Here is a 15,497-nt window from a genome sequence, read left to right as displayed (position 1 = left end):
AAACAACCTACTGTGTAAAAAAGCATATTGCTGCTCTAGAAAGAGTGTAAAGAAGAGCGACCAGAATTATCCCAGGTTTAAAAGGCATGTCATATGCAGACAGGCTAAAAGAATTGAATCTATTCAGTCTTGAACAAAGAAGACTACGTGGTGATCTGATTCAAGCATTCAAAATTCTAAAAGGTATAGACAATGTCGACCCAGGGGACTTCTTTGACCTGAAAAAAGAAACAAGGACCATGGGTCACAAATGGAGATTAGATAAAGGGGCATTCAGAACAGAAAATAGGAGGCACTTTTTTACACAGAGAATTGTGAGGGTCTGGAACCAATTCCCCAGTAATGTTGTTGAAGCCGACACCCTGGGATCCTTCAAGAAGCTGCTTGATGAGATTCTGGGATCAATAAGCTACTAACAACCAAACGAGCAAGATGGGCTGAATGGCCTCCTCTCGTTTGTAAACTTTCTTCTGTTCTTATGTACCTCACATCATTCTCCGATCTGTTCTCTACCCCTGCTTGTCAAATAGGTGACCTGTTTGATTCTTCAACTCAAATTAAACCTGAGTACTGTGGTAGATTAATATCAAGGCACTGAAAAGCTAATTAAGGTCCCGCTCAACAGGAAATGAAGCGGTCAGATTAGGAGATCATTGTTTTGCTTTGTTTTTTATTTTGTATCTGCTTTGTGGTAGCTAACCGTTCAACCAGCTGTAATGCAACCCGGTTGGATGCTGTAAACAATATCTTTTGTGTGAATAATCTTTAAATCTGCAATGGCAGGAACACACCTTGGTTTTCAGAGTGAGCATAGAGTGGAAAGCTATGAACAAACACCCTCTGGCTAACAAAAGCATTCCTTTCAACTGCCTAGTTCTGTTTTTTTTAAGAGGGGGGGATATTGGGTTACAGAAAAGCACACCAAGGCTCTTTGTTGAAACACATTTTGCAGGTTCCCACAACTCGTTTTTAGACTTTCTTTATACTTGATTGTTTAACATACGCTTTCATGAACAAAAAAGCTCTTTGGAAATTAAATATGGATTGAATTGTATGGAGATAATAAAATGAGTTTGAATAGGACCAGGTGTGCCCCAAGTGATGTGTGTGGAGAAAGGGATTTCAGCACTTTAGGGTAGAGCTTATTTCTGATGTTTCTGCATTGGGAGATTCACTCAATAGATCTCTGGTGTATCTAAGTGAATGTAAACAAAAACAAAATAAACATCTAGCTCCTTCGGAGCACTCACTAAACAGTCGATCACCCGAACAAACACATCGGACGGCTAAGCTGTTTACCGGTAGACATGAACACACAGTTTTACACACAGTACTTGCACTTGTGACTGCTTGGAAACAGGGCACACACCTTCCTGCTTCCTTCTCCTCAGCAGTCCCGAATGATTTGGCTGTGGGGTTTATATTCCCCACAGAAACAGATATAGGTAGCTGGCACCAATTTACAATTGCCAGGGCCAGCTGCCATAAACAATAAAGCCATTAACACAATAATACCACATGAACAATGCCACACATTTGCATGTGTGATCCTGCTGAACCCTGGAGATGAGACCAGTAACATAGTAAACATGTAGTGTTGAGTGAGGCACGGCCGTTACAGATTCTGTCCCGTCGGTGAGATGAGAGGAGTTTAAAAGCTCTATAACCATGAATGCAGACAAGCTCTTTTGCATAGCGGTTTAAGACACTCGCTTGCAGTACTCAGGGTCGCCGGTTCACGGCCAGCCTTCATCTTGTTACATAGGTGCCGTGACCCAGATCTCAAATATATTCATTTTTCCACTTTGAAACACCACTCTCAAGCTCAGCAGTGCATGTTGCCTAGCCGCTTGTTCCCTGTTTTGCCTTGGCTTACACCTGACCAATAGGGGTCACTGTGGTGCGGGTAGAATAGCCAACAGCAGTTGATTAGTGAGTCACCAGCCAAGATCGGCAACTGTGCTCAGGTTAACCCACAAGCTCTCGATGGCATGACTCACTCTGCACTCCCCATGACAGTGTCTTTATTGGGTGAGGCAGTCCTCAACAGGAAATTATTTCTGGTAAATTCCCTTTGGGTTGACTGTTGCTGATTAATGCTTATGTCATCTTGTTTTGCAATTATATTTTCTTCTCGTTTTACTGGAGTCAAGAACTGCAGGCACATTCTCTTCAGTGGTAAGGCAGCAGTGGCACTACAACAGCAACACCGTCCTTCTGTAAGAAGGAGCAATGGTAGACCATATAGAGTTGCAATGGCAGGAACCGTGGCTAGAATGGTTCCGCAGCGGTTTGATATTTTGACAAACCAATATTAATTGTCAGTACAAGATATTGTTCTGCCATATTAGCACGTCCTTCGGATGAGAGGTAAAGACAAGGTCCTATTGTAAGTGACTCTGCAGCAGCAGTTGTTGATGCATAGTTCACCCCCTAGTCTCTGTAAGTCATTTGGATAAAAGCGTCTGCTAAATTACTAATTTACTACTGTGCTCTATTATTAGCAAAACCAGATGTGTTGCCAATGCAGGCAAGGGTAATGTTTCTTTATAAATAGTCTGGCACACAGTAACAATGGCATGCCAATGGAATACAAACTTTTCTGTACTGATTAAGTTATTTCCACAAATATTTGCCTACTTGACTAAGTATTTTAATGTTACAATTATGGACTTATTATTCGACATTAGTACACCCTGACCCCCATTCCAGTCCGGGGTTTTGTTCCAGTCAGTTCCTGAATTAGTTAATCGATCTATAGCAGGTTCATTTAACTGGACTGGAATGGACTGGAATGAATTTTGAGGGCCGGAGTTGTGCACCACTGCAGTAAACCCAAGCCAGCTCCACATGGCTCCATGTGATGCGGGTTGCATTGTGTGATACACTGCTGCTGCAGGTTGTCCCCAGACGGTGCGATGAGATGAGTTAAAAGCTCTAAAACCATGATTGCAGACGAGCCCGGCTCTTTCGCTTTGTGGTTCTAAGACTTGCAATGTGCAGAGGTTTCCGATTTGCACCCGGCCTATGCTCTGAAGACACAAAGAGGGTTTGTGTGTTTGTATAGTTGTGAGGTACATGTAGATCAGGAATGTTCTTTTCGATTGCCAAGCTGTCGAGACCTGTTCTTCCTGTTTTCCTTCAGTCTGGTGTGTGTTCAGACAGGCTGTTGCATGCAGGTTCCCCCTCCATTGGTTACGACACTCTCAGTCCATGGGCTGAGCTTTGCTTCTTTGTGATACAGGGCTGGTTTTGGGCGTGTCGTGCAAATGACGCCTGAAAGGACACGTTACAACTGGCATCAGAATGTTTGAAGATACCAGACCTGTTTTATAGCCTCAGGGAAACTCAAGTCAGCCCTGTTTAACCTGGTAGATTCAGCTGGATTCTCTCTCGACATCCATGGGTTTAACTCAGTCCTTACATATTCAGTAGCACAGAAACTAAAAAGAGCAGCCGTAGAAGTTACTGTTTCAACCCACATACACTTCCACCTGCACTGGAAAGCAATGTACTTCCCTTCTACTGATTTACTTACAAAATCTTTGCAGAACTGAAACTGTAATCAGTCGATTAGAGAACACTAAATGCCGTAAGATTTTTTTTTTGTGATAACGGAACACTTCAGGGGGAACTTTAATATAATACATGAGATTCATAAAAACATGTGATCAATGGAATATTGCCCCTGATAAGAGCCAGTCCTGACCTGCAGGAGGTGAAGAAAGAGAAGTACAGTAGGAGTGGGAGTTTTGAACTGATGCCACTGGAAATTATCAACAGTGGCAACGTGTGCTTCTCAAGTCTGCTGCCCTGCCCTGGAACGACCATCACTTTTCTAAGGAGGTGAAAGAGCAGTTCTTGCCCGCCAAGCCTTGTGATATCATGCTCCAAGAATCTTTAAGATTAGCTCTTTTCAATGGTTGCAATAAATTGAGGGCACCGCTGTGATTGATCTTAGATGAATCAATACAGGCTGTTTGCTTAGAAGTTCTTTATTCTCATCTCCTTATAGATGTGTGCATTGATGGGTGGAGTTGGTCAATGGCTTTGTCTTGAATGAGGTTCAGTGTCTGTGCAGTTTTTCTCCATCAATGGTGGGCATGACTAGTGATGCTACCTGGTTTTAAACAAACTTTTTTTTTTTACACTGTCAGTAATAGGACTCTGGTGAGACATTGTTAATCCCACATGGAGGATTGATCACAAGTCAAGTTTTTAATGAAGTAGCGGAGCAGTCTGAAGAAGACATTGAGAAAGACTTCTGGTCAAAAAGCAGCTTATCAAATACTTTTACTAGTTTCTCTTGATATTAATAAAAATAATCTACACTCTTTGAACTTCTGTGCTGCTATATTTGACACTCAAACAAAGCATGCTTACTTAAATATTTCATCACATGCCTTCCAAAAACAAATACCTTTACAATACCCTACCCAGTACTAACACGATACGCATTTAATCTTGAAACAGGATGGGACTCATCAGAGGAATGCAGAGGGTGAAAGTATGTTCAGTGAACACCTGCTCGTCAGTTTACAAGGACTGGAGGGTCCTGCACACTGAATCAAAGAGTACAAGCACGTCTGAAAAAGAAGATGCCTCCAGGCATGACAACTCCACAACATGCTTTGAAAAACAACTCAGCTGGGTAACTGCTCACAGAATTAGTACAGCCTAGAAAAATAGCTGCATTTAAATACATAGTCTGGGTACGGAGGTGCTACCTGTGTGTTGATTTGTTTTCATTTTGTATTCTTTCAGGTAATACTTCCCCGCTTTGCAAGTCACCAAAGCCATTTCATTTCCCCGTTTTGGAAATATAATTTATTTGTAGGTTATTTTAAGAAACAGGGATTCACAAATCGAATCCGATGAATTCAGGTTGTGGGCTAGGAGGCACGGCAGGCTTATTCGCCAGCCTCCAGGACCCTGGGTTTCAATTCCTGCTCAAGTGATGAGGAGTTAGTTCAGTTGTCTCTCAACCTTGCCCCCTGATCAGAGCATCACCACAGTTTTCAGTCTCTGCTTGAGAGAGAGAGGACTAGGATGGAATGTCAGGCAGGGGGTGTTCAGGTCAGGACAGCGTAAATGTAAAGCAAACCATTAAAGGTAAAGTGATTTTTTATTATTATTATTTATTTCTTAGCAGACGCCCTTATCCAGGGCGACTTATAATTGTCACAAGATATCACATTATTTTTACATACAATTACCCATTTATACAGTTGGGTTTTTACTGGAGCAAAGTACCTTGCTCAAGGTTACAGCAGCAGTGTCCCCCATCTGGGATTGAACCCACAACCCTCCGGTCAAGAGTCCAGAGCCCTAACCACTACTCCACACTGCTGCCCTCAAATTGCCCACACGTAAAATGCCCACATATTTTAGCCACATTAGTCAGGCTTTTCAATAACCCTTGTCAGAGTTAGTTACTTTTTTTCTTCTTCAAATAAATCAAACATACAGCTGTGAAATTAAACATGTCATATGTTTATTCATAGAAATATAAAAAATATATAACAGTACTGATTGACAAAAGGTTTAGAACAGACACAAATGGCAGTATAGAAACTCACTATTCCATGTATACATTGTAAACACATATAAAGCAATGTATGTAAACAGATGAAACAGCCCAATATAGTGTAACAAAGCATTCAGACGAAATGAATGAACAAAGCACCTGTAATGGTACTGCTGTAACTATGGGGTTTATAGTCTGCACTCTCTGTGCCCTGCACTGAATTGATACAATCATTTTCACTGTAATACAGACTTCGTACAGTAACAGTTGTGTCCTTTTCAAGGTATTGCTCCATTTATGGTTCACCCATTAAGTGCCATTGTCCTCATTTGAGGACAGGCTACTTTGTAATTGTAACCTGGCAGCTACTTCTCCTAACTATACTGTTATGTTAACTTACTCTGCTTCACAGCCGGCGTGTAATTTCACTGCTCTGATTAGGGGCACGTCTAATTTGACTGTCCTCAAAATAGGACGCAGCAGTTTGTAGCCAAAACAAGGGATTTAAATTTGTGAAGAAATATTGATTTAAAATGATAAGTACAGCTTGTGTTCTGATTGTTTTTTCAAAGAACAATGTGTTTGGTACTGAATTGGTTAATTTTGTAAAGGCAGAACTGGAGAGCATACAAGAAACTTAGATTGGAACATAAAATGTTCTAACAATAAAAAAATAAAAAAAGATAATACCGTTTGATAATCTAACGTTGGTGGCAGTGGCATTTACATGAAGGGTTGGAATTCCTCAGTTCTGTAATCTGCTTGATACTAAAACTCTTCTTGAAAAAAAAAAGTTGGTATCAAATAAAGAGGCAAAAATACCCTTGAAAAAATAGCTACTGCTATATAGAAGAAAGAAATGTTCAACCATGGAAAAAAAGCAGACTGTAAACAACATGTATAAGTGCATGTGAGATATTCTACCAAAAAGGCTTGTTTACATTCACACCGGCTAACCACAGATTAATTTCCATTGAACAAAGGCTGTGTGACGTGCATGATTATCAGCAAGGCTATAAAATGGCATTGCCTTTTGATTAGAAGGCTCTTCAAAAAGACTAAGGAATTAGCCTCATCATTACGATACCAATGAACTTACTGAGACTGTTCCTGCACTGCTATACCCATGTGCAAGGGGTATCGTGGTGATGTGTCCTGGAAATGGTTCAAAGGGTCAGGAAATGATCGGCTCCTTCAGAAGCCTTATCTAAAAAATAAATCTGACTTTATGTAAAGAGCTGGGGGGAAAAGTGGTGCACCATAGGAAAAGTGCTGATAACGAGCCTCATGGTTACTGGTTAGGCTGCAGATGACCTACTGAATGGCCACTGAAGCCGTCACATCTTCCATGCAGCTCATAGGACTGCTGGGGCCTGAAGGCAAACTCTTACTTCAGGCCAGTGGGTATGAGTGGACAGCCTTAGCCAACAACAGTGCACAGATTAAGGCCTAGTTGACACGTTAGTCTACTTGACATCCTTATACGTTTAACCCTAAGACAGATGGATGCTCAATTGGTGTTATTTTCTCCCATGGTGTGCAGCTTTTGCCCCAGCTTTCAGATTTGTTAAGTAACTGCTCAAGCGTGTGTGCTTTGCAATGGTTTAATGGTGACCAAAAAAATCGTTGTTAAGAACCATTCTTTTTATGTACGGCTTTAGCACTGACCCACAACCATTGCCTTGCATGAAACAACCTGGTCAGGAAGAGCAATCCACAACGATGGGTCAAGTGCAGCTTCCTGGAGCCCTGCAGTCCACTTCCTCCCTAGTATAGTACCTGAGTGGCATGAACAGCTTCTTGTATTTCTTTTTCTTAATGCTGAGCAGCAACGCTGCAACTACTTGGAAACCTTAATGCTGGGAGGGGCATAGGGCGGCACCTTCAGAGAGTTTTCCATTATGCTGTTGCTCTCCTTGTTGTTGATCATGGTGGAGGCCATGAACAGCTGACGCCGGGGGTTGTTGGAGACCACGCACTCCCGACAGCGCTTGCCCAGGAGGTAGATGAGCTCGCAGAGGTTTAGGAAGATGCAGAGAATGGACGTGACCACCATGAAGATGGTGAAGATCTTCTTCTCCGTGGGCCTAGATATGAAGCAGTCCACCACGTTGGGGCAGGGCTTCTGGCTGCACTTGATGAGGCGCGGGAAGTCGTAAGCCTCGTAAATGTAGTAGAGGACGTAGAGGAAGGTTGCGTCCACCCCGGCCTTGAAGACCAAGGTTAAGACATAGGTCCACCAGAGGCCACCCCTCTTCTTGCCCGTGTCCTTGTACAGGCGGCCGCAGTCCTCCCCATTGCGCTCGCGGTGCCTGCGCTCGCGCTCCTCCCTATAGGCCACGTGCATGACCACGAGCAGTGAGGGGCAGGTGACGAAGATGAGCTGCAGGGCCCACAGGCGGATGTGGGAGACGGGGAAGAAGTGGTCGTAGCAGACGTTGTGGCAGCCGGGCTGGGCCGTGTTGCACTGGAAGTCCTTCTGGTCATCTCCCCAGACCCGCTCGGCCGCCACCACGTACACCATGACCCGGAAGAGGAAGACGATGGAGAGCCAGACGCGGCCGAATGCCGTGGAGTACTGGTTGACCCCGCTCAACAAGCCCTGGAGGAACGCCCAGTTCATTCTGACGTCCTTTTCTGAAAACGGAAAACATTACTTTATTTAAACGTTTATGCACGTGCTTCCCAGAAATATCGCATTAAGGGGCAGATTAAATTAAAAAAAAACAATACACCCTCCCTTACTTTATGACCTGCATTGCTGCCGTGTTCCATTGCGCTATTTATTAATCCTCAGAATATATCAGAAAAATAATGCTGGTCGTTGTATTATTCATTGTACTCAGAGTTGATGGAAACTATACATACAGCAGTAATGGACTAACATATATGTTTAATTCAATCTTTCATACTATATGACGGGTAGGGTTGGCATGATACATCCATTACAGACTGCTGGTATACCCTCTATATACTGTATAGGGGTTTGTAAAGAACACAAATATCTGATCTTTTTGCACAGCTGTTAAGAAGCATTGTTTTGGATGGCTAGATCACGACCAATATCCACCACTTACACAAACAGGTTTAACTGTATAAAACGTAGTTACGGTAACAAAGAAGGGTGTCGGCGTCTTATTTAACCTGTTTGTTCAGTGCAATAATAATCGAGGAGAGTAGCAAGGCAGAACAATGGTGCAGATGTCTTTTTTTTAAAACAGGTTCAGAGAGAATTCAACCCAGGGTTTAATCACTTGGAAAAGCCTAGAATAAACTAATGATGGCCCAGGTATTTAAGAGATTAACCAACCCTCTGCTGTGACAGAGGGACAGTGGGAAGTAGATCGTTAGTACTTCCGAGCTTCTACATTTTTTAAATGATTTATTGATGTTAAAGAATAATTGTTTAAAATCTATTGCAAACTTATAACAACTATTAAAACTCTCAATAGTGAAATACAGTACTGAAAGAAACTTTATAAAACTACATGACAACATTTATTAAATTATACCAGGGATAACAGAACCAGAAATGCATTAATACTAATCTATACTTGAAATCAATGTTGTATTATTATTATTATTATTATTATTATTATTATTATTATTATTAATGTTAATATAATACAAGGTAGGATTAATAAAGCACAGTATCATAATACTACTAGTTATAATAATGTAATGGGATACTGTAGGTGGTTTCGACGCAATTCGTGTTGATTCCTCGGTGTCCTAATAAAACTCTTTAAATAAAAACTCCCGTGGTTGATCCCGACTTGGTTTATTTGCAGGAAATCCACCTCCCTTGGTAGGCTTCTTATTCATTCCGTTTTCTGAATAGATTGAAACGGTCAAGGTACAGTGTTTATATAAAAGTACAGTTTCCACCCTTTTTTTTGTGAAAATAAAAAGTTATAAAACTAGTTAGGCAACCGCACTGCGTAAACGGCTGTATTGATGGTCCTTTCACAAAAATGGCACAAACGGCACTTGAGCAAAACCCTGGATAGATATAATAATAATAATAATAATAATAATAATAATAATAATAATAATAATAATAATAATAATAATAATAATAATAAAAACAATAATGTTGCACTCCTCGTCTATCTGGGCAAACTTTCAAACACACCAGTTCAAAAAACCATCTAAGCTAGTTTTGGAACATGTTTACTCTAGACATAATAATAATAATAATAATAATAATAATAATAATAATAATAATAATAATAATGAATGTAATTATCTCAGCCTTTTATCTTACAAAACCCAATACTATTATTCTTGCTGGTTGTATTTAATTGATTTAGAAACACATGCCATATTTCTGTAGGCTATCAACCTTTTTAAAAAAAGAAACGCTCCACACATACATGTGCGTTGAATAACAATAATAATAAACCCGCATTGTTGATTATATTCTTACCGTGTGAATTATGAAGTCGCTCAAACTCTCGGAACGCACAAACCCAAAGCGAACAGACTAAATTCGATGCGGCAATACAGAGCAGCGCCGTGACTCCATCGTGGAAGCTCGACAGTTCGCTTTCTTCTGCGGACACAGAAGAGGCGTGGCTTGCTCCTGTTTGGGACGTTCCCCAGGCATGTTAAAGCACATTTCTCAACGTGGAATGTTATAAATAATGCACTTTTTTAAAATGCATGGTCACTGTTGTGATTTAATAAGAAGTCACATCTCTGCGTTTTAATGACTGTTGGACTTTCGTCTAATCTCTATAAAGGAGTGGATGAAAGCCGGATCAAGTCAAAACCACAAGATTACCCCGTCTCTAAAATAATACAGATTAAACTGCCCCGTCCAGGCAGTTTGTTTTATTCCTGCTTTAACCCACTTTTTTATTATTATTTTTTATTAATTCGTGTATTTCTGCAACAGCAGTATTTTTCACAGTAATTTTTGGTGCTATAAAGTTTCAATAATAATTATGTTTACTACACTCTCCATGGTCGTGGATTCTTATGAAAATGTGTTCAGCCGCCAGAGGTAGTTTCAGCTTGCCCTGCATCTCTGTTAACAGCATTGCCTTTAGTTCTGCTGTTATTTACACATCCAGGCTTTATTAAGGGTCAGTAAACATGACTGTCAAATTAACATTTTACACAAAACATTTAAAAAACAAAAACAAAAAAAAACACACACACACGGTACTTTAAGAAAGTAATAAAGTAACATTCTTTAAATCGTACTGCCAACTACACTGCATATTGAACTGATTGTTGTTCACAGTGCTCATTTCATGAAGATACCATTTTGCAGATCACTTTCTTTATGGAACCATTGTCTTTTTTTGGAACTCACACGGTTCTTGGAACTCACACGGTTCTTGGAACCCCTGTAAAATTCTATGCAGAACACTTCTCCAGAAAAGTGTTGGCAGAGACGCTCCAAACAGACCATGCAGAGGGGCCTTTCAGAGCAGTTGTTTGGTTGGGTATGTTATGAGCAAGCAGATCACTTATTATATGTCAAACAGTGGTTCCCAAACATTTATAAGTGCTTAAGAGGATTTTCAGGATCATAAGCATGGCCCCATCACCCACTTTTATAAAGCAGTGGAACATGATATAACGGCACAAATTTTCAGTGCTCCTGGTTTGTTTACATTGAGCTACAAAAGACAAGCAAAACATGCATTCTACCTAAATATCTGGTTTAAAAAAAAAAAAAAAAAAAAAAAAAGCCACAAAAAGGTCTTTCTCTTTGTTTTATTTGAATACGGTACAAGTTAGTAGTCATTGAAATAATTCGAGGAGACAGAAAAAATAAAAATTGTAAATAAATGATATGTACATAAGATCAAATACCCAGGATTCCCTAATGTTGAGGTGTCTGTAGCCTTAAAGCCCCGCCGCTCTCTATTCATTTTGAAAAGGAATAAAAACCCTTGGTGGTACATACTTCTTGGGAGTATGTACTTGGATTTTCCATTCAAGAAACTGCAGCATCTTGAACAGAATCTACATCAGGACATTTCTTTGCTTACAAGTATGCCATTTTGACAACTTGTGCTTCGATGAGAACCTAGCACCAGAAATGCATCAAACCGTATCTCTTTCCCATCCCCAGCGCAGTGCCCTTGTGATGTTTTTTTTTTTTGTTACTCTGCTCCCATACGCTTAATTACGTTTGAAGGCTATTCAGATGCAAGCTACACATTTCACAATTAGGTGTACCATATGTCCCACCCTTAGCAAAAAAAAATATCCAGAGGGTTAGTCCTCCGATAGGTACTTTGCCCCAAATGACACTGAAATTAAACAATGTTTGTACCGATTTTAAACTTTACTCGGAAAAGAAATTCTAAAGAATTCTAAAACAATTGCATCCTTTTTAAAATATGCATTTTCCCGCTTTCATTTTTTTTTTTTACCATTCCCTTGTTGTAGTAGAAATATTTCAGTATCAAAAAAGTTTATTTACGTCATTACACCAAGAATACTCTTGGGCAGAGGAATAAAAAGTAAAATACGAGAAAAAGAGGAAGTGTTCATTTACAGTCAGGCTCCCCTCCCCTTTCCTGAAGCCTGTAGCTACCAAAATATTAATTGCATGACTTATTTTGGCAAGATAACTGCAAATACATCTACAGAGAATATTTGTCTGTTGCAGATGGCATTCCGAAGCTGGTATGCGTAGCTGAAGGAGATAGACTTATTACTTTACCCACTTCCCTAAACAAACGCCAATCCTCCTCAACACAATACAACAAGAATTAGTGGTCGGTAGTACAGTTCAAAGCTTCAACGTCTGTCCTTGCTCACGTCGTTTGCAGATTTGTCCAGTTCTTAAGTACATCCTGTCACCAGAATTTGAGTCTGAAACGAAAAAATAAATAAAATTAAAAAAACTTTTATTCTACACCCAAGTAAGCAGTGCACACCGGTTTTAAGGTCCAACGTGCTCCATTACTCACTTTTCCGCTGGACAAAGAACTACAAATCCCAATGCACAGCACTGAGTATTATTGTGAGCCTAATCAGACTTGCTACCTTTACTCTGTAGTTAATAAAGCTCAAACCTGGGATGAATCAAACTGCTATGCATTGAGAGCCTCATGGCCATCCCACAGCTTGTGATTTACACACCGCAATTTTAAAACTTTTACTGATCTTAATCGCCCCCTCTGACAAATCAAAGACTTAAGTTGAAAGCCATGGGATTCCACCCAAAGCACTGTGAAGAGGGCTGCTGGATGTGGTATGAGAAGATGCAGACACACTGGCTCTCACCCAAGCCTGTAAACAGTTTCCTTTAAGCCTGTACATCCACTAGCTCAGGAGGCATTGGGGACTTGGGGTGCTTGCTCTCAAAATGTTGCTTGAATGTCTTGGGATCAGGCATCTGTGTCTAGAAAATAAGAAACAGATGTTTAAAGAATATTTCTATACAACGTACAAAGTTATGAAGATGAACAGTGATTGCATAGGCTTGCATTGTGCATTTCATACACGCTAAAAAAGAATTTCAATGCTTTGGTGCCATCTAGTGGGGGAAAATACATCTGCTCCTTCAAAACCCAGATTTAAATATCACAAAACTTTCAAATAAAGACCATTATAACCTTGTAAACAGGCCACAGCACTATACCATAGATATTTACACATTAAAGACTGAAGTGCATGTTACTTAGCAAGGTCTCCACCCCAAGCGCCTCGGCAGGTTGTATGTGTAGATCTTCAAACGGGCTCCGTGCGCGACATACCTTGCAGACTGGACAGGTGAAGACCAGGGCTGCCATGGCAGCTGCTTTCTGGTCATTGCCGTGCTTCTTCTTCTCAGTCTGCTTCTTGAGATTCTTCTGCTGGGACTGGATCTTCTGCTGACCGCGAGCCATGGTGCTCCTGCAAAACGAGGCGGAGACAAACCAATTAGACAGTTTGGGAATAAAACACTGCACTCAAAAGAAACTGCTCGCAAATCAATAATCTTACTACCTCCTTCCAGGGAATACAACAGCTTGCTTGTTGCTAGCCCCTTTCCCCCATGGTTTACAACGATTTTGTTCTTTAGCACATGTTTCAAAAATAGGACGCACACACATTTGGGAAAACACACTAAACTTAAATAAAGCTAAGCATTTGCGTAGTGACTCAACCTTTTTATTGCAGAGGATTTGCTTTATAACCCAAGTGGTTTTGAGAGCGGTAGGAATTTCCTGTAAAAAAAGTTATTAAATGCTATGTAAAAAGGACAAGAAAAAACTTTATTGACTGGTTTTATGGACTCTCCGGGAATATTGCTTGACAAAAATCAGCACTAATCTTTTTAGGAAGCGTAACAAACAAGCAGAAGATCTGTTTACACTGAAGATCAATGTGCATGCGTCAGGAGAGTCGATAAAGTGAAGAAAAGCACCGCAAGTTACCAATCAATTGTATTTCACAGCATACTCGTTGGATTCCATTTAAAAAAAGTTAAAATGCAACACATTAAAATACAGGTACAATTAAACAAGTACGGAAAGGGGCGACACAGTGCTATGGTAGACGCCAAGTCTTTGCAAAAAAAAAAAAAAAAAGTGGTGGTCAGATAACGCAGAGACCGCATTAATTGTTGCCAACATCTAAGTCTCTGTATATAGAAGGGGCAGACTAATGAAATCAGCACCTTTCCTTCCTCCCCCCTCCCCCCCCCCCCCCCTCCCAAGCATGACACTTTCCCAAACCCCGCTGCAGAGTAGCAGTATCACCATTCCATGTGAACAATTCGCCATTTAAAAATATATACTGTATATTACATTAAAAAGACAATAGCCGTTTTAAAAAAAGACAATAAATACACAAGGACTGCTTAAAGCTAAGCGTTCACTCCATTGCAATAGAGGCGTATGCAGTTTCAATGAACTACAGTTATTTTCACAGCAAAATTACAAGTGGAAAACGAACTTAATCACCCATATGGATCGTTAATACCAGCCCGCTTAGTCCTTGGTAGCGACTCCATACACAACGTATTATTATTAGTATCAAAAGTATCACAAATAGTACCGAACAATGACCTTTTAATTTCGCTCCATTGCACTTGGGTACAGAATACATTTTCTGGGGGAATAATTAGGAGAAGGGAACAATAGCTGTATTGGTGTTACACAAAGTGAAAAAACTAAACCAAGGCAAGCGAAAAACGACCAAAGCGTTTCGACTCACCCCAGGGCGAATGTTAACGGTGTAAAAATGACATTACATACGCAATTATACCACAACCACTGTCATCAATGAAGAAATACTATATATAACATACATAATTCATCGCTCAACACGCAGGCTCGACCGACCACATCAAAATGTCTGTCCTGTAAAAACACAGCAATAGCATGGTTTTATATTCCGGTGTGATCTCTCCTTCGAAGCGGGCTTCCGATAGCGATACCTAACCCGTTTTAAACCTCTATAACACATCCACGAACGCATAAGTTAACTAACAAGCCGCCAAAACAGATAAACACATCGTATTATATACTTTAACTGTCTCTTTTCCCATTACCTTTCGCTCCTGTTCTTTCTTCCCCTCTCTCTCTGCCGCCGTGCTCGATTGACTTCCTCTCAAGAAAGTACGGGGCGCATAGAGCGGTTTTATAGGAAACGGAAGGACCTATGCATTGACGAGGGCCCTCTAGTGGTGTGGAGTCAACGCTCACTGAAATGTGGTCAGTATTAGAGGTTTAAATTCACCTTGATGTTATAAAAAAAAACCCGCTAGTTTACAAGTACGCAAATGTATGAGTTAACAGATCGATATCGGGAAAGCAGAAGTATCTTTGTGAGTTCACAGTGTTTTTTTTCTGTAGAAAGTATCTAGTGGTACAGTTTTAGCATTATTATCATCTCAAGGCCAAGCTAGCATTCTATCTTTTTTTGCACGTTTTAATACAACACCTATGTACAGGATATGGTGCGCTCGCTTTTATATCAGTCCCCTACGGCAGATTGGTGGAGCATACCATAA

General features: G+C 40.5%; 2 protein-coding genes across 2 annotated transcripts; both read right to left on the bottom strand.

Annotated features, from left to right (window-relative positions):
• Positions 1 to 5,472: 5,472 nt before the first annotated feature.
• LOC117413019 (gap junction beta-4 protein) lies at positions 5,473 to 10,103 on the bottom strand. Its single transcript, XM_034021714.3, has 2 exons — positions 9,957 to 10,103; positions 5,473 to 8,164 (listed from the first exon to the last, which is right to left on the bottom strand). The coding sequence occupies exon 2, from the start codon at positions 8,148 to 8,150 to the stop codon at positions 7,368 to 7,370; it is 783 nt and encodes a 260-aa protein (XP_033877605.1). The 5' UTR covers positions 8,151 to 8,164; positions 9,957 to 10,103; the 3' UTR covers positions 5,473 to 7,367.
• Positions 10,104 to 11,242: 1,139 nt separating this feature from the next.
• On the bottom strand, positions 11,243 to 15,173 carry LOC117964046 (zinc finger protein 706-like). The gene is made up of 4 exons (XM_058997351.1): positions 15,036 to 15,173; positions 13,255 to 13,393; positions 12,782 to 12,899; positions 11,243 to 12,367 (listed from the first exon to the last, which is right to left on the bottom strand). The coding sequence occupies exons 2-3, from the start codon at positions 13,384 to 13,386 to the stop codon at positions 12,804 to 12,806; spliced, it is 228 nt and encodes a 75-aa protein (XP_058853334.1). The 5' UTR covers positions 13,387 to 13,393; positions 15,036 to 15,173; the 3' UTR covers positions 11,243 to 12,367; positions 12,782 to 12,803.
• Positions 15,174 to 15,497: the final 324 nt, after the last annotated feature.

This window comes from Acipenser ruthenus, chromosome 23, assembly GCF_902713425.1.
Source record: "Acipenser ruthenus chromosome 23, fAciRut3.2 maternal haplotype, whole genome shotgun sequence".
NCBI lineage: Eukaryota > Metazoa > Chordata > Actinopteri > Acipenseriformes > Acipenseridae > Acipenser > Acipenser ruthenus.
This window is presented reverse-complemented; position numbering and strand designations above follow the sequence as displayed.

Excerpts from the sequence above, each read along its gene's own strand:
- LOC117964046 (XM_058997351.1), bottom strand. The coding sequence starts at position 13,386 with ATGGCTCGCGGTCAGCAGAAGATCCAGTCCCAGCAGAAGAATCTCAAG. Across the intron at positions 12,900-13,254 it reads TCACCTGTCCAGTCTGCAAG|ACACAGATGCCTGATCCCAA; the intron begins GTATGTCGCGCA and ends CTTATTTTCTAG.
- LOC117413019 (XM_034021714.3), bottom strand. The coding sequence starts at position 8,150 with ATGAACTGGGCGTTCCTCCAGGGCTTGTTGAGCGGGGTCAACCAGTAC.